A 20,111-nucleotide genomic window follows, 5' to 3' on the forward strand; every position below is an offset into this window, starting at 1 on the left:
CAAGAACTAATAAGTGTTTAAGTAGGGTGGTAACTGAGTGGGTGGATGCTGTAGAAAGAGAGTAGGGTTGTTATTGCTGTTGTATTGTTTTGACTTTGAGCATGCTTTGTTCTGTATTGATTATACATCTAAGTGGAGATGTTGTGTGCATAGTTGTATGTATAGTTTTGAGTGCAGGACTGAGGTTGGGTGTGAAAAACACGAGAACTTGAAGCCAAGCATAGTAATTATTTTAAGACAGAGCAATCACCTGTGCTAGTTGTTGCTGCTGGGGTTCTGCACTCAGAGCTCTCTTGTTGTTTTTGGCAACATGGTTAGTGGTGTCCCAGTCATAACATGTTTGAGGAGTAGAGGGGAGTAAAACTTGACTGGAGTAGCCTTGATGGAGGAAAAGTGGAGAGAAAACCCCACAGCTTGTGCAGGCACTTTTCCAAGAGGGGAGAGGGAAATATGCTGGGAGCTGGAGAGCAATGTGGGCCAATGAGAAGGCTGTTTGGTTTGCTTTTTTATTTGTTTTTAGATAAAAATATTTTCGGTATGTGTGCTGATGAGAATGATCTAGAAGAGAGAAATGCACCTCTAGGAAGGAGAGGTGCTAAAAGATTTTTGAATAAACTGGGAGGGTTTGACCTAACTGAGAGCATTTATTCTAATCAGGGAGGGCAAGATATATATAGATAGTAATGTGGTGGGAAAATGTGAAAGTTTTCTTCTGGTGGGAGATTTGAGAGGAGAATAAGAGGAACATTATAGTTCTTTTGGAACTTAGAAGGGGGCCTGTCAGATACACTGGAACATAATTTTAAAAGGAAATATGCTGTTTTAATAGCTTTAGTGAAGTTTCTGTATTCTTTCAGTAATACAAATGACCATTTGTCCTTTCTAGGATTTATTGTTAATAAGATGAACTTGACATTGATCAGATTGATTTGTAAATTATATATTTTATCTGCATCAGCTGAACTCACTATTGTACATTGGTACATTCAGTAAATATTTATGTGGTGTCCTGTCATGTGTAAATATAGTGCTGCTATTGAGGAGTTTATATCAGAGCTGGTGACAGGAGTAGACTACAAATCATATGGTAACCCCTGAATCTTTGTTTACCTACTCACTGACTCTGGCCTTGATTGATGAAGATAGGGCATTTTATTAGAATTACAACCTTGAATCCATGCGATTTTTGTAATTTGAAAGAGAGAATAGTGTAGGTAAATTGTTAATTAAAATGAGAGTCCAGAAATAGGTTAAATTATTTACAAGACATTAACACATGATAAATGTGGTATTTCAAATCAATGTAGGAAAAATGATTTTTCTAGCAAATGGTACTGAAACAATTGACTATTTGTAAGAAAATTAATTTGGAATTTATCTCTCACCATAAGCAAAAATAAATACTAAATGGATTATAATTTGATATGTAAAAAAAGAAAATATTAAAGATTTAAAATAAAGTACAGAAATATTTAAAAGTAGGGAAATAAGAGAGACCTAAAACTTGGAACTCTTAAAGGAAAATCAACAGATTTGACTATATAAAAACTCACAAATGGAATGAGGCATCTAAAACCAAGTTAAAAGTAGAGTGGTGAAGAGAATTGGGTGAGAGGGAGTGGATCAAGAAGATAGATATATTGCACATAAAATGAAAAATAATGTCTGTAAACTGGCACTTGCTACAACTCAACTGCAAGGCAAACTAGCCTATTAACAGTAATAAATAAAATGGCAAAACATAAAAAAAATCCTTGAAAAGAAAACTTATGAATCTTCACATAGCCAATTAACATGTAAATAGATCCTTAGCCTCACTAATGATGAAGAAACAGCAAATAAAAACCATCATATTGGTAAAAAGTAATAAGACAGATAATATCCAGTGATGGGAATAGTGTGGATAAAAGGGGATTTACCATACTATTAGAAGGAGAATAAATTGATAAACCTCTTTAGAAAGGTAATTTGCAGTATCTATTAAAATTACAAATGTTCATATCCTTATAACTCAGTGGAATCACTTTTGGCATTTTGCCCTATAGAATTACAGCCTGAATGTATCAGAGATTTCTGTACGTGAGCATTCACTGCGGTGTATTTATGAAAGCAAAATACTCGAAGCTGCCTAAATGTCTCTCAATAGGTTTATGGTTAGATAAACTTTAGTACATTTATACAATTCATTTGCATTCAGTTGAGTACTATTCTAGAACCACAGATCTTAACCTGAGATATAGTACAAGACTGTGACTTTGACCTATGTTAGTAAAGTTACCCACACTTTACTAATCATGACTGAAGGACACTTGCAGGAAATAGCCACCAACTGCAGCGATTCTGTGAAACTGAGTCTGTCTGCTCTCTGGTACTTCTGTTGAGATACCTGGAGGCTTTCTGGGTTCAGAGTGTGTGACCCATGTTGGCATAGAGGGAGCCATTTAGATTTGGGTGGGTTTTATTTTTATTCTCTACTGGTCACCTGTGAAGCCTGTGTGACTAACTTCCATTCTCCAGCCAGACAAAATACAAATCCTAGGCTTATTTGCTGTGAGCTCTGTTCCACAGAACTTTCTGCAAGGATGGAAATATTTTATACCTGTGATGTGCAGTATAGTAGTGCTTAGCCACATGTGGCTGGTGAACCCTTCAAATGTGACTGAGGAATTTAATTTTTTGATTTATTTTTAATTAATTTAAATAGCCAACTATTTTAGTGGCTTCTGTATTTGAGAGTGTGGATCTAGATGCAGTCTTCTGAAGCATTTTTTGATGAGAACTTTCTCGGTTATCTTCCTGCTGATAAATTGAGAGAATGTCCAGTAAGGTCAGCATTTCCATAGGCATTCCAAAGAAGTAGCACCACTGTTTGCTTTCTCACTTTGATACCACCCTAAAAAGATAGCAATATATTAAAGAAACAAGTTAAACAGTAATATATAATGTCCTTTGTAAATTTAACTGTGCGTGTGTGCTGTTCTAAAAAATACATATCCAGCATTAAAAGATTTATTTAAACCATGTAAACCTGGGTACCAGATTTTTTTAACTTACTTCTGGAGGGAAGATTTCTTAAGCCAAGGAGGGGAATGTGGTGTCATTTGGTGTCCTTTTTCCTTTTGTTTTTGGGTATCTCTCTCTCTCTCTGTCTTTCTCTCTCTCTCATATACACACACACGTATACATATACATATTTATTTATGTTAGAATAATCTTTTTAAAACTAGAGGAATGGCAGGACAACACAGACTTCTCTGTGGAAAGGGGCTAGTAATATAACAGGGATGTAACCTGGCTTACTGTCCCCAACAATGATCTCATGTTGAGGCAGGGGCAAGGAAAAGAGGTGGAGCGGGTCTGCTGGGGCCTCAGGACCTTGCCCAGCTGTCCTTGCTACCTGGACTCATTCTTCCTGTACATCACTCTTTTGGAAGGTAGAGTTCGTCTTCATGAAACCTGTCAGGTTCTTCCACAGCCAAACATCATCTTTTCCTACTTGAATGTTCTTGGCACTTTGTACTCAACTGTACTTGTGATCTACTTTGAGAGATTTATGGATTGATTTTTTTTCCCACCCTTTTAAAACCAAGAAGGTCAGATTTACCTGTAGTTACCTTTGGAGGCATCCTCTAAACACTTATTAAATTGGTTCAGTTTCAGACTTATGAGCTCTGTTAATACCAAGCTCATTTTCTGTACCTTTCTTTCCTTGCTAGTGATGTGTCCATTTGAATGCAATGACAAATTAAGATAGTGCTCTTCTATGTTTCACATGTGATATAAAAAGGCCTGATGAGCATTGTATGGGATGATCAAATAATGTGTGTGATTAGTAATACTGTTTGTGAATAGGAAGAAAAAATTTATTGCATATGTTTTAGAGTTGTTATGCTTAATTGGGTTTCTGAATTTAGAGTAAAAATAACTGCTTGCTTATCAACTTACTAGTCAAGCACCTATCATAGTATATCTATTTTTCCCATGCTGATTTACTCTAAGAATATTTGTGTAATCTTTTCTTCCAGTTCTAGATGTGAAACCTCATTTAAGTGTCCATCATATACTTCACTATTAAGGCAGGGGTGGACCAGTAGTGCTAATGTGAGGACAGGATCTTTGTTTATGATTTATCCATCCTGTTATCTGTTCTTTGAGCTCTTGTTTTGCCTCTTGCTTTGGCATAAATGAATGGTATTGTATTTCCTTTGTGTTCATAGAAAGTCACAAGATGTCCCACCTGCAATAGGAAGCTTGCTAACATCCCACAGTTTGCACTAGCCAAATAGTTGCCATCGTTCTTCTACATAGGTAATTTAATAAACTTCTATTTTTGACAGAGGAATTCATATATTGAATTTGGGTTCTCAAAGAGTAAAAAGGTCTGATTTTAAGTAGAAAAAGCTAATCTTGCAAAGCGGCCCCTGAAAGTGTCTGAGAAATTCAAGGCACAAGCTGTGAGCTGAAGTGGAAGCCCAGGATTTCCACATGTGCAACTTATTTGTAGCAATTTTTCGTGCTATGGTTATGATTACTGTGGTTCCTTTTCTTTCTTCAACCATTTTGTTCTTTAAGAGACATTTCCCAAAACAAACTCTGCTTTCTCAGACAAATAGTGCAGGGTGAGCCTTGCTGGGAAAAGCAGCAGGGCGTAGCTTTCCCCCATTGTGGGTCGACTTTCTTCCCCAACCGCATGGTTAAGAGCTCTTACCCATGAGTAATCAATATAAGGAACCCCAAGACATATTTTTGCAAAACTTTTCATTTCTGTTAAATTAACTGTGCCAAAATGTATTGTTTTCACCTATAGTCACAAAAAGAAACATAACAAACACACATTGTGAGTACCAGTCAGCAATGGGGAGACCCTAACCGTTCATGTAACTGAACATTTCTTATTGGAGTTTTAAAAAATATTGTGTCCACTTAATCAATAATGTTTAAGTTAATCATGTAAAATACTTAAAATTCACCTCAGACATGAATAAAAAGTATAGTGATATTGTGGAGACCACCATGAGGGCAAACTTAAATGATATTAACTGATTTATTTACATATGTAGAATATTAAATATGTAAATAATTTTTCTCTGCCTCTTCTATGCCTCAGGTTTATTTTACGTGAAAGCAGAGATGAAGTGATCACAGAATGACTAACTGAAAAATGTTTTTCCTGACAATAAGAAAGCTTCATTGGGTAAAACTAGTCAGATTCGGTGGTGGAAAGCAGTACTGGGCTTACAGTATTTTAGATTTGGATTCATGACTGCCTCCATCCCTGCCCCCAGGCAGGTAACTTCTTAGAATTTCTTTGAGATTAATTTAAGTCCTGAAGGGCTCTTGTAAGGAGTGAGACATAGAATGGGATTGTCCTCTAGCCTTAGAAAGAGTTAAAGGCCAGCTGATTTTTTTCTTTTCTACTAAGGAGTCTCATGTCAGGCTGTTTCTCTATTTTATTTTACTAAGAATTTTTCATATGCAAAATTATTTTGTATAGAGTATGTAAAAATCAGGTGTAGGTGTGAACCTTTTATTTGACCATCAGTTTGTGACTTGTGGTGTTTCCTTATAAAGCTAGGAAATGTATCCGAGTAAACCAAAAGAAACATGGAAATTTGGTCAGTTTAGGAATGCAGAATTAAATAATTATAAAAAGTCACCCATTTAGAAAGCAAGGACTTAACTAATTTACACTAGATGTGGATTAATTAGATCCATCCTTTCTTTGACTGTGATAATAGTCGATAATCATTGGAAAGCTTTGCCAGTTCAGTTCTCTGGGAAGGACACCCTAAGATGGAATTAGAACCGAAGGAGATTTATGTGGGAAAATTCCCAAGAGAGATAAAGGGGAGAGAGAGCTGAAGTAGGCAGGAAGAGCCTTTAGACTGCAATGAAGATCTGACACCTGTGAATGGAAGGGAGGATGACTGGGTAGGAAAATGCCTCAGACTTTAGTGAAGTTCTAAGAAAGTCGTGGCCAGGTTGATGGGCCCAGAGCCTGTTGGAGAGAATGTACTGGTACTGGGAAGACCACTCAATTCCCCACTCACTTCTTGGCTGGGAGTCTGGGAAGACCATAAGCATGGCTTAGATATTACAGGGGATCCTGGATGGGAAAGCATCAGTTTTAAAACATGCATTCTTTAGAACAGTTTGGTTCAAGTGGCATATCTCTGTAGCTGCCACAAAGGCTGCGTGCAAATCAATTTAATTTGACAACATTTATTGGTTGCTAGTTTTGTATAAGAACTTCTCTAGGCACTACAGGGGATTTTCAGAGTTCATTCATTTGTTTGCTCACTCAAACATGCATTCAGCAGATATTTATTGAGGGATTACCATGTCCGAAGCACTATTCTAGGTGTGGAATGCACATCTGAATTCTAGTTAGAGACTGCTATTGAAATATTTGTCTCACTTTTTCTGTTCCAGGATTGAGGCATTTGCTGGTTGTTCATTAGAATGTCATATAACTAAGATTAGAATGCCATACAGTCTCCCACCTGCTTTCCTTTTTTGTGTTCCTGGAAATAAAAGAAAATTATTTGCCTTTTCACATTTTCCTTGATAGGTGTAAAATGTAAAGATCCTCGGTACAGGAATTAAGTACTGAAAAGAATCCTTACCAGGAGAAAATGAAAATAGTTAATCTTATTTAACGTCATGTTGTGGTAAACCCACACTTGCATAATTTTGCTTTCTGCCAAGGTTGCAGTTGCCTTAAATAGTTTGCAAGGAATATATATGACGTGTGAAAATACTATAGTGTCGGTGGGCTGTGAAGAATGCCACATATGCTGAGAAGGTTGTTCTCTGTTTTGATATCTAGGCATAAACTAAGATTAGAGGATGAAGAGAAATCAGTAGTGAGATGAAGGCTGCATTATATTTGCATTTATTTTAGGGTTCTTAGAGATCTTTACTTATTGATGACTACTTCTCTGCATAGTCATTTCTTTTCATACCTACCCTTGTTGCTTCTGGCTGCATTTTGGTGATGGTTTTCCCATCTCTTTTACATATGGGCTGACATAGATGCTGCTCAAAGCTGTTCGTTTTTCGTCAACCAAGATGCCTCTACCCTATAGCCATGGCTGCTGCACGCATCATTAGTACAGCATGTAGTGATTTTAATGTTATTTCTAAACTGCCTTCACCTTGTGCCATTATTTTAATTTAGGACCAACTGTTCAGCCATATGGAGCGGTTTGTCATTCAACATTTGAATGTTCTTACAAAATATGAATTTGTCAGTGTGCTTTATGCTTTCAAATATGCTATATCTCATATGGAAAAGACAAATCTTTTTATTTTATTAATGTTGTCATTGACTGACACTCCCATTTATTTTTCCCATGGAGAATTTAATGTTGGACTGGGATGCTTTTAAATGTCATAATGTAAGGAAATGGATACCTACATTCTACAAGTTAGCCTCACTTGAACACATAGATAAAAACAAGGGCATCTTGCTGACCATTTATTTTTGTGTTTCACAGATTATTTATTTCCATCCAATTGCATCTAATCCTAAAATACCAGGAATCAAAAAAAAATCACAAAACTGGCATTAATTTACATTATTACAGTCTGATTTCTGGTCTGTCTGATCTCTGCATTCTTGAAATGATTCAGTGACTATTTTGCTAAGGTGCAGTCATTGTTTCCCTACTTGTCCTACTCCATTGCTGTGAAGGATGGTCCCCCTGACCCCTTCCCAAATACTTTTGCCTAGTGGTAATTGTGAGTCTAAGAAGACACAGTTGGGTTCTCCACTCAACTTTTGATATTGGCAGCTGCAAAGAAGACATTGTAAGGCAATGGTGGGAAATAGCTGAGAGCACAGGTCTGGACACAGTGGTCCACTTAACAACTGTGTACTCTCGGACATGTTACTTATCTATTCTGTGCCTGAGATTTCTCATACATAATACAAGATCAAGAATGTTTCACAACCAAAAACTTTTCATAACCCTTAGGCAGCAAAATATCACCCACCTTAGCTCATTTGCCGATGATCATCAGACAGGAAATAATGCATTGTTTTTGACTGTTGCTGAGATTGAATATTCACATCGCATTTTCTGCAGAAATATTAATGTGTATAATCATGGAATTTATCCTCAAGATTTTTAGAATGATACTGTGGACCAATAATATCTATCCCATGTTTTTGTTTTGAGATTAAATGAGTTAATATGTATAAAATTGCCTAGAATAGTACTTAATATATTGTAAGTCCTTAGTAAATGTTAGCTCTGATTTTACCTTGTCTGCATAGGTTTCACTTTCTTGCAAGGAATAACTCACTACGGTAAGCAACTACTGAGTGGTAGACTTTGTCTCAAGCCTTGGAGACAGGTAACAATATTACCAAGATGGTATAATTCCTCCCTTTACATAAATAGTAGTCTTTCTTACTTAAATTGGAAGTTAAAGTGAGATGATTGATGATGGAGGAGGAGCCAGGCACTGAAGAATAATATAAGTTTGGTGGCAGGTAATGTCTCCTTAAGAAATGATGTTTAAGGTTTAAGACAGAGTTTACCAGGTGAACAGACAGAAGACTGTTACAGTTTGCAAAACCTGTATGAAAGAGATGAAGCTCTTGGGTTCTTTTTCCCTTGGTTTGTGTCTCCTCTTCCTCTCCAAGTCATAGGAGTGGGTGTCTCTAACTACCCCTCTTCCAAGGACCCAGGCTTGCCTTCTTGGGGAGGATCTTTGGAAACTGAAGGCAAGAGGATCAAGGGGGATGTACATTCTCAGTTGTCACTCTGGAGAGGAAGGAGGAAGTGCCTGTGTCACTCAGACCATGCCAGTCTCACCAGTCTGGAAAATGCTCCTTAGCAAGTGCAACATGCCTGAAGACTGTTCTGTCTCCATGTTGCAGGACACATTCAGAAGCATCTCCCATCCCAATCTGCTGCTTTGGACATTTGTGTCCTGGGAATATTAGACCATCAAGCTTTTCAAATTCCCTAGAATGAAGAGTAGTGTAGAGTGGTGACCAATAAAGATGATTTTAAGTGGTGTACCTTGCACAGTGTGTGGCATAGAGCAGGAAGCTCTAAGAGTTGCCCTTCTGTTTGGTTCTTGTGTATCTTATATGCATTTTACCATAAGATGTATTTAAAGAGAAATGAATGAATATGTCATAATCTCAACTGCTTTATCATTTAAAAGATGAATAATTTCCTTTATAATATAAGGTGAAAACATTGATTTAGGGCAGTCTTATAATTCCCAGTATTGATAACAGTTTCAATTTCAATTATTTTAATGCAACTCATAAATTTTTAGATTGATTTACATTAACCCATAATTTGCTGGTTTTCCATTCTTTCCTTTCTGATTTGACTTTTAGCTTGTTACTCCTCACTGATATATTGACAGAAAGTAGAAAATTGGGAAATGATTTAAATTTATGTTTTACTATTAGTGTTGATTCTTATATCACCTCAGTCATAAGTACTGCTCTCAGCATACTACAGTAAAGCAGCCACATCAATGTTTATAGCTGCTCAATTCATGAGAGCTATTTTGTGGAATCAACCTAGATGCCCTTCAGTTGATGAATGGATAAAGAAACTGTGGTGTATGTATACACACACACACACACACACACACACACACACACACGGTGGAATACTACTCAGCCATAAAGAAGAGTAAAATTATGGCATTTGCTGGTAAATGGATGGAGTTGGAGAATATCGTGCTATGTAAAATAAGCCAATTACAAAAGCCAAATGTTTTCTCTGATAAGTGGATGATGATACAGAACAGGGTGGGAGAGGGTGGCAGCGGGAGTAAGAGAAGAATGGAAGAACTTTGGATTGTGTGGAGGGAAATGGGGTAGGAGAGGTTGGGGGAAGGAAAGATAGTGGACTGAGACAGACATCATTACCCTATGTATATGTATGATTACACAAATGGTGTGAACCTACATTGTGTACAACCATAGAAATGAAAAGTTGTACCCCATTTGTGTACAATGAATCAAAATGCAATCTATAAAAAATAGTTAAACTAATAGCTTTAATGAAAGTTGTAAAAAACAAAAGGCATAAATTAATGCCTAATATGCATATCATATCAGCATTATTGTGAATAATTCATATTAAAGTTTTAAAAAATCCTCTTTATAATGAAGCATTCATTATTTGTACTACTGAGCTTTTCCAAGTCAGTGTTTTTCACAAGCTACTTTATTGCAGATTGTCTTATCTGTCATTCCTGTCCCCTTACTGACAGACCCTGATCCACTCCAGGGTTTGCATTTGTGCTTCCACTTCACAGAGGCGGCAGCTGGCACAGGCAGGGAAGCAATGATGCTGTGCTGCTCATAGTTCATTTTGAGAGACTGTAGCTGGTATTCTTTTAGAAATAGGGCATTATTTTGAAAGTTTTTTACCAGATCCATTTTTAAACAATCTAAATTTACCCTGATCAGAGATAAGGAACATCACTTTAATGTTGCTGTTTTTAAAAAAGAAAACTTTATTTTATTTGTTTCCAATTTTTCAAATGTTCTTGTTCAAATCATGTCTCTGCTCAGCCTTCATATTTGAGAGTCATTTTTGTTTCTGTTTTCATCTTTCACTCTTATTTTTATGGCAATTCTAATAATTAGATAAAACAAAAAGTGAAAAATCTATTTTGGTGAGATGAAATTAGTGTTACTGTGTTTATTCGCATTAACTTTTTTATGGAAGAGTTTTATTGGAAATACCTGCATTGCATAAAAATCAAGTACTCATGACTTAGGCAAAGTAGCTTTCCCCAAAACACATTTCCTAGGAAGACTTGACTTTTCATTTGTCCAGATTAACTGTAGTCCTTCTTCCGTAATTGTGTCTCTTCATTAGTCTGCAAATGGCCTACTATTATTTAGCATTTTTAATATTATGCCTCCTGTAAAACCAACACCTAAACAAAAGCTAATCTGTTAATAATAACCTATATCCAGTCAAATCTTTCCCTTTCATCCCTTTGTGCCCCCTGTCTTAGGGAACTCTTTTCTTGGATTCAGCATTCACCAGTCCCTTGCTTTTTTTCTTTATATTTTAATATCATAATTATGTATTTTTCCAATAAATATTTTAAAAATTTCTTGTTTTTTATTCTGTTAAATATCACACTGTATATAATTTGACTGTTTTTAGTATTTGTTCTAATTAATTTTACATGACAGTAGAATGCACTTTGACACATCATACATATATGGAATATAAATTCTCATTCTTCTGGTTGTACATGATGTAGAATCTTATCGGTCATTTAGTCATATATGTACATAGGGTAATAATGTCAGATTCATTCTACTATCCTTCCTATCCCCATTCTTCCTCCCCTCCCTTCTACCTAATCCAAAGTAACTCTATTCTCCCCTAACCACACCCCCTATTGTGAGTTGACATCTGCATATCAGAGAAAACATGCAGCCTTTGATTTTTTGGGATTAGCGTATTTCATTTAGCATGATATTCTCCAGCTCCATCCATTTACTAGAAAATGCCATAATTTCATTCTTCTTTAAGGATGAATAATACTCCATTGTGTATATATACCACATTTTCTTTTATCCATTCATATGTTGAAGGATACCTCAGTTGGTTCCATAGTTAAGCTATTGTGAGATGAGCTTCTATAAACTGACACTTATTTTTAACTCATCATTCATTATACTACCATAATACTCTGTTTTGTGTCATATTTTATTCATTTTTGAACTACTATATAATAGTCCAGGGGGGTTAACTCATTTATCCACTATCACTCTTTGTTTATCCATTCTCCCACTGTTGGGAAGTTAGATCATTTCCAGGTATTTACAACTGTGTATAACTGAATGAACAATCTTGTACATGCCTCCTATTTTTACCTTTGAGAGATTCTCTTAGGAATGAAGTTTCTGAGACATATAGTATATGAATTTTCAAATTCAGGAGATAATATCAAGCTGTTTTCCAGAGCAGCCGCACTGGTTTGTACTTATACCAATAAGTCTCAGAGATCCCGTAGATCCCCAACCTCTCCAGCACTTGGTATCATTAGACTTACTTTTTTTCATTTAAATGAATATGAAATATTATCTTACTATGTAGACTTAATTTCATTCTTTTTATTCATTTGGGCATATTTATTTCCTCTATTGTAAGATGCCTGTTCATAAATTTTATCTGTTTTTCCTAAGATATTTATAAAGTTGTTAGAAATCTTTGTATATTCCTGATACTAGTCTTTAGTTAGAAGGAAATATAAGTTTTGAATATGTTTTTCAAATGTGTAAGTTGGTCTTTTGTTTTCTTTAATGATCAGAAGTTCTTCATTTTTATATAATCAAAATCTATTAATCTTTTGTGGTCTTATTCCTTTTTGTGACTTACAAAATATCTTTCTAACCAAGGATTTGAAAATATTTACCCATAATTTCCACTAACATAATTGATGGTTTACTAGAATGATTTTTGTTGACTGAAAGAAGGATTTGACTTCAGATGAAGGTCTTTTTCATAAAGATTATTATTTTTAAATCTCCATTTATAGAATGCTCTCTTCTTACTCCAGTGGTATCACCTGTTTTCTCTGTATATACTGAAGTTTTATGAGTATATGGATCTACTTGTGGACTTTTTATTCTACGCTGTTGTTCAACTTGTGTGTGTGTGTGCCCATCCTTGAACATGGCCCATATACATACCTAGATTTTTAAGTGCTTTGGTTTTTCCACTAGGTGTTGGACATAGTAAAAACAAGTATTCGTACGGTTCTTCCACGCATCTGGAAGGTAGCTGATGTTGAGGAAGTAAATTTATATCGGATTTTCAACCGGGTTTTTAATCGCTTACTCTGGAGTCATGGCCAAGGGCTCTGGAATTGTTTCTGTGATTCAGGGTAAGTTCTAAGTCATTTCTTTTTGTGTAATTTTAAGTATTTTACTATTAAGTTAAAGAGGTAGCCCAGTAAAATGGTTAAATTTCTTTGATAATCTTTAAATATGGATTATTTTTACTGCATGTAATTGTGTTAGTACTCAACTGTAATTTTTATCAATTAACCTAATTTATATAAGATGATTAATATGAACACAACACCATGTAACTAATTTGAATTCAGTGGAGAGAATGTAGTCTTAATTAATCAAAAAAATTAAATTACAAACCAATATCCTTAAATCTCTTATGTATCAGACTTCTAAAATTATGACAATATCCTTCCTTCCATCCCTCCAGAATTTCAGTGCTGCCAGAGTTGCTGTGACTCACTGTCATTTGTTCCTCAAGATATCTGAAACCGAAAACTCCATACCATTACATTCAGAAATGTCTTCCCATAATCCTGGTGTTATTCTCCTTATCATACAGGCTTGATGTTTCTGAAGCATCTGCATCTTCCTTCTCAATTACTGTCTTTATTCATTCATTGGTGAAATCCTACCAGTTTTTCTGTCACATTATTTCCACTGTGGCTATTCTAAATTGTTTTCCATTTATTCTTTCTATAATCATCAACATTTACCTATTGGGTAGATACTTTTGGAGATACAAAATTGCTGATACAGCTGCTTTCAAGAAAGTTGATAACAGTTAACTATGCTACTTGATGTGTGCTAGGCATAATTTAATCACTTTACATATGTTAAGTGATTTATTCCTCATAGCATCACTCTGAGTCACGTTCTGTATTATCTCTGTGTTATAGATAAGGAATCTGAGATGCAGCTAGGGGATAAGGACCCAGAGTAACTGGGATTTGAACTCCATTATCTTTGACCCCAGAGTTCATACTCTTAACCAAAAAGTGCCTATGTCTTTTGTAGACAAAATATGATGTACATGAAAGTAAACAAAAAAGGCACAGAGAAAGTATGAAAGGGTTTTTGACAAGAGGAGTCTTTTTGATGGAAGGGCTAAGTGACATTAAAAGATTACTAGGCATTTTTGTCTCCAATGTTTTGTTTCCCATACTATCTTACTGTCAGGGTCATTTCTTAAAATCTAGTGATTTCTCTCATTTATCATCAAAGTCTAAATTTCTTATCTACAGGTACAAGGCTAATATGCTGATTATTTTTTATTTCTTCAGTCTTCTCTCTTATTACTCTTCTACTTGAACTCTGCTCCAGGAAAGCAAACTCACTAGTTTTCTAATATTCTAAAAAATCTGTCCCTTCTACATTATTTGAATCTTATGTAAAGCCTGAGACTAGAACATTCTCTTTTGTAAAAGGATTTTGGAGTGCTCATTTCCATATTCTAACCATCTGATCCTGAGTCATTTATATCATTTGCAGATTCCTGACCACCATGTTTTTCCTCAGCTGCCATTTGCCAACAGGAAGATCCATAATGTGCCTTGGGGTGTGATAAAATCTGAGCACAATCTTGGGAATAAATTATTTCTGCAGAGACTTAAGTGAAATATTTGAACCATATTCCATAGCTCCTTAATTGATAACTTTCTGTAAAAGTTCTCCTGATTTGAATTCAGAATTGAATTTTTTTTTGGTATGATCCCTTGGTTTGATGCTGTATATGGATCTCAGCTACTTTCCACTATGGATGGCAATGAAACAGTTTGATACTAAGATTGGTGCTGCTGGCTCTGAGTTCATAGGCAACCTCCAGTACCAAACGCTAGAGATATTTGTAGAGTATACTTCCTTGCCTCCAGGGCTCCTCTTTCTTGAGCTAATTTGCTACGATACTCTAGCTTGTTTCAGAATCCTTCTCCTATCCTTGGCTTAATACTCTCTCCAAATTTCCCTGGTGGTGTCTTTTGCTACTAGTAATGATAGTGATGTTCACACAATTGAAGACCTACTGACACTGTTTTAGATGTTAAATACTTACAAAATCCCCACAAAGATATTTTTTAGTAAACTATTATTATCCACACTTGACACATGAGGAAATTGAAACAGAGTATGTAAATTTCTCATATTCCCAGAGTAATTGGGTGAGCCTACATTTAGACCCAGGTTATCTGAGTCAAAAGCTCAGCAGCTGATGCTGTTCAATGACTCTTCAAAGTGGAGTCACCAGTGCCTGCCAAACTTGTTTTACTGCAACTCCAAATTCCTTGCCAGTTGTGCCTGGGCAGGTGGAGCAGAAATAGTATTGACTGTACTATGACTCCACTCTCCATCCAGTTCTTTCAATTTTGTGGTTTGTAGAGGTGAATTTAATATCAGGTTTTAGTTTGCAGCTTTACAAATTGGTTTCTTAGGCTTCCTTAATTTGATGAAGTCACGTAATACTCTGATTCTCAGTTTGGATCCAGCTATTTATACCTTATCCTTTGAATCATGTCTAATCAGCATACACTCCTTTAACATTTGGTCTAACAGCCTGTCAGTCAGAGTGAAACCCTACTTTTCCCAGATTTGAAGGAATTATTTTAACATAAGGCACAACTCTTTCCCAGTTAGGTGCAAAAGCTTGGAAAAATATAAACTAATAACTGTAGGCCATCTTGATTTCTGCCTCTGTCTGTCAACACATCCAAGAATAAAACAAATTAAGCCATTCCATGTCCACTTGCACAAATATCAAAGAGTAATGTAGTTCTTTGTGACAGATTTCTTTAGAATTGGCTCAGGAATTTTGCCGATGCATCAAATAGAAAATACCCTTGTCCCTCTTCAAGGCTGAGCTCATGACCAGGAACCCTTCTATTACCAGTAGTCCCACCTGGAACTGTTATAGTGCCCCACATTTCAAATATCATCTCTTTAGGGAAATAATTCTTGGAATTTTTGTGAATAAAATTATCTACCAAGTTATATTGGATTAAGGGAAGTCTACGATTCTGTGGAACTCAAATTCAGACCTTGGAGCTTAGAAAAGGTGGTTATAGCTAGTAGCATTTCAGCCAAGAAATGAAGGAAGACTAAGAGTCTGCCACTTACTGCAGAAGGAGAGGCAGTGGAGCAGGGGAGAAGGAATGCACAGTTTGGAAAAGCCCCCTCTGCACTCAGTCCCGGAGGCGCAACACCCAAACAGGAGGATCTGCTTTTAGCCAAAAGTATTTTCTTGTAGGAATTGGTCATGTAAAATCTTTCCTTTCAGAATTTTAGGGCAAAAATAAACTTCAAGGAGCATTCTTAGATAGCAGTCTGCTTTTAGGTTGCTTTATGCCTACTTGAAAATACATGCATAAAATATGGACTAAATATACTTAAAATAATGTGAACCTCCCTGTTCTAATACCACTTCCAATTGGAGATGTTCTTGTTAGTATTTTTCAGCTTGTTCATGTTTCTATTGGTGATCATTCATTCAGTTGATATATTGTCCAGATTCTTCTAAAGTATTTTTTAGTTATAAATGGACACAATATCTTTATTTTATTTATTTATTTTTATGTGGTGCTCCACCACTGAGCCACAATCCAGTCCCTGTCCAGAGTTTTTAAAACTTACTTTCTCCTTTCTGGCCAATCAATTAGTACTTCTGCAGAGGAGAAAAGAATGAATGAGTTTCACTCTTCAGATAACTGCCTTATTAAATGTTTTGATGAGAAAGGGGGTGAAAATTATTAGATTACTGTGCAATATGAGAATTTTTAAGTCTTTGGATTTTCATTAACTCCCCTTCATTGTCAGAAGTATTCAGTATTGTATATCTTATCATTATATTACTAAAAAAATCATTCATTTCCTTTTTTACCTCTCTGAAGTTTAGGGAGCTCCCCAAAGAACTTGTTAATCATTTAATTTTTCTTTTTGAATTCATAGGTTTTGGTACTTCCACTTCCTTGGAATTTAGATTCAGAAAGCAGGCAAATGAAACCCTGGGTTCTTTGATAAAAGCACTGGTATTTTTAACTATTTCTACTTTCTCTAGCCTTTTAGCACTGGCAGTTAAGATACTGTAGTACTTAGGAGGTGTTTCACAGGACACAGCCCTGTGGGGTGGTGGGCATGTGGCCTAGTGTGAGATACTGTGGGAGGCACAGGTTTCCTGAGTAGAGGGGCTCCATTAGCCCAGAACTGAGCAAACTGGTCTTACTCACTCTTTCTTCTTAGTGAGGGGTTTTGGTTTGCTGACACTTGAATATTGGATTAATCCAGAGTAGAATGAAGTATGGCCAGTAATGGTGACTATATACACAAGAAATAAATATGTAGAGGATTCTGATTCATATATTAATTTTAAATATTTTAAAAAGAATGAGAGAATGAGAAGCCAAACTTGCTTAGATTATAACTCATATATCATTTAGAAAGTTATATCAAACTAGAGTGTTAACGTAGCCCTTTTGTCATTCTCCCACTTTGTTTATTCTTTTTCTAACTCTAAACCTTGAGTTAAGAAAAAAATTACCTTAATGTGAGTGACGTGATAGTAACTATTCAAATGACTCCAAAGTGTAAAAATAATACGTCCTTGTTGAGAGTGGAGGGTGGTGGTGGGGGTGGACTTTTGTAGACATACTCAGAATCCTGTCAGAAAAGTGCTAGGCAGATAGTGAAAACAGGATGTTTTCTGTGTGTATTTACATCTATATAAATTTTTAATATCTGAGTCTGGAGATTTAGGGCCTGCTAGATTATGACATATTAATTATAAATATAAATGTTTCCCATTTTTGGTCAAATTAGGTAAGTCTATTTTCTATCTACATACCTATCTTTATCTTGGTAAACATATGGTTTTTCTTATATTTAGTAGTAATTTAAATTTATTTTGAGTTAATTTAACTAGCATATTATTGTTTACTGAATAAAAAGGACTTTTACTCCTTTGTTAAGGAAAAAAAAAACATTATTATATATACTCTCTTTTTGGGATCAGGGTTATCCTGTAAAAGAAAAGAAACCATTTAGCCTTTCTAATAACAATACCTTTTTGAGTGTCTAAGGCACTTTATAAAATTCTAAATATGTTAAATAACCCTAGAAGTTTGAAAATGGAATTTTTGAATTTTCTATTAGAAAGTACATTTTATCAGGAAAATATTTTTATTAATATTTTTTCCTTTCTGAAAAATCTATACTCTTTTCTCTCTGAGGATTACATGAATTAGTTTATATAAAATGAGACTTGAACCATTACCAAGTCTCAAATCACTTTCCCCTCAAGGCTGAAGAGTTTCATTTACATTGGAGAAAAAGCTTCTCTCCTTTCTTGGATTGCTGGGTGGCCTGGTGAGGTGTTTCCTGATTGTTAACACACACACACACACACACACACACACACACACACAAATTGAGGTTACCAGGGAAGTGTGCACTAGTTCTTGCTTTGGATTGAGCCAAGCACACTGAGGGAGGAAGGACACTGACTTTGGGATTTTGCAGTGCCGTGTCCTGAACGACTGAACACTAGTCGGTGAGGGATGGTGGGGGATTAAGAAAAATACACAAACATTAAGAGAGAAAGCTGGGGTCAGGTGGGACACTGATCTCTGGTTGAGAACAGTGACCCAGAGCTGGCTCAGCATGTTTATTATGTAGGTTTTATCATCAAAAGGTTATTTGTGGGAAAGTTTCTGCAAAGTAGGCAGGCTTGAAGATTACAGCCCTGATGAGACATGATGGTTATGTTGCTATGCTCAGAATCCCCTATTCCTGGAAGCTGGTGTCTGAATTTCATGGTCAAGACTGATAACTCTGAGCCTTTGCACAGAGTTTCCTTGGGCAGAGCATCACCCTAGCAACTGGGCAATCTTAACCTATACTTTTGCACAGGTGGTTCCCAGCAGAAGAGTCCACAAGGCAATAAAAATCTTGATCCAAATCACTGCTTCCCACATTGCAGTACATTAGTACTTATGGAGATAATGTTATTTCTAGAGCACAGGACCCATGTTCTGGGAATATCATGGATGTAGTTTTAAAAGGGTTTAAACTAAATTATCCTAGTGCTGAGTGTTCACAGATTAAATTGCAGCAACTTTTTAACTCTTTTGTGGGATCATTCTTAGTGTTAAGGTAAATACAAATTCTTACAAACCATAAATTCCTAGAATAATTAATTTTTGAGAAATTAGTTAAGCATTTTACTAAAACTTTAATATGGAGGAACTCCATTTTTAAGGAGATGTTGGGAAATTATCCTTTTAGTTACCAATGGTTGGTACCGCCAAAGGCTTTAAAGAGGAATATTACATGAATTTGATGTTGGTTTTTTTCTTATATAAAGATTAATTTCCTAATTTGTATTTTTTGTATACCTTTCAATCATCTGTAGTTACTATAGGTGTGTGAGAGCATTTCTAGTTTTCTTTATGGGTTTGTTGCTAGGTAAATGATACAGCTGGTTGCCATTTTTAACAGCGAACGTGAAATCATGTTTGTTTCCATGTCAACAGATCCTCCTGGGAGAGTATATTCAGTAAAAGTCCGGAGATGGTAACTCCTTTGCAGCTCCAGTGTTGCCAGCGCCTGGTCGAGCTTTGTAAACAGTGCCTGCTAGTGGTTTACAAATATGCAACTGACACAAGAGGATCGCTCTCAGGCATTGGTCCTGACTGGGGTAATTCCAGGTACTGGTTTACATTCTGTATTCCCTGAGATTTTGATATAAAATAATGCCACAGCACAGTTGGTTATTGAGAGTTTCTTTTTGCTTATATAGCTAGAGAAAAAAATCTAAAGGCTAAAAATTACATATGGGATAATCTACAAAATATTTTTAATTGGCACATCTTTTCCTTTAAGGGACTAAACAAGGGCAGCAATCACAAACCTGGGCATGATGGAAACAGCATACATGGAAATGAACTTATTTGGTTTATTGCATTTAACAATGCAGTAAGAGCATCCAAAAATGTGGTAATAAATTCAACTTCTGTTTCCCAGTGGGAACATTAGAACATTTATCCTGGAGCCTTTAGTGGGGAAAATGCCTATGGTTTCATTTTATTGTTCAGATGCCTCCACTACTCTCTTCAACACTAAACAAATCTGTAGGAGTTGAATTTTTGTCAAGTTTCACTTCAAAGTTGAGTTTTATAAAAGTTGTTAAGTTGAAATAGTAGCTTTCCAAAATAAAACAAAACAATATTGTTTTTAAGTTGCAAAAATACAGAGTAAATAAGAAACACATTTTAGTATTTCTCAAAACAATTTTAGTTCCTCTTAGAAATAAAGATGAATATAT

General features: G+C 35.7%; 1 protein-coding gene across 4 annotated transcripts in view; it reads left to right on the plus strand.

The window, feature by feature from the left end:
- The window catches only part of Ttll7 (tubulin tyrosine ligase like 7), a 133,757-nt gene that overhangs the window by 96,804 nt on the left and 16,842 nt on the right, over positions 1–20,111 (plus strand). For 3 of the 4 annotated variants that reach the window (XM_047555609.1, XM_047555617.1, XM_047555627.1), the window contains 2 exons: positions 12,737–12,897; positions 19,321–19,494. In XM_047555609.1, the coding sequence (XP_047411565.1) occupies positions 12,737–12,897; positions 19,321–19,494 (335 nt within the window). Of the gene's footprint in view, positions 1–12,736; positions 12,898–19,320; positions 19,495–20,111 lie in introns of those variants that run through there. The other variant, XM_047555633.1, reaches the window with a different exon arrangement.

The sequence above is a fragment of the Sciurus carolinensis genome, chromosome 1 (genome assembly GCF_902686445.1).
Source record: "Sciurus carolinensis chromosome 1, mSciCar1.2, whole genome shotgun sequence".
Classification (NCBI taxonomy): Eukaryota; Metazoa; Chordata; class Mammalia; order Rodentia; family Sciuridae; genus Sciurus; species Sciurus carolinensis.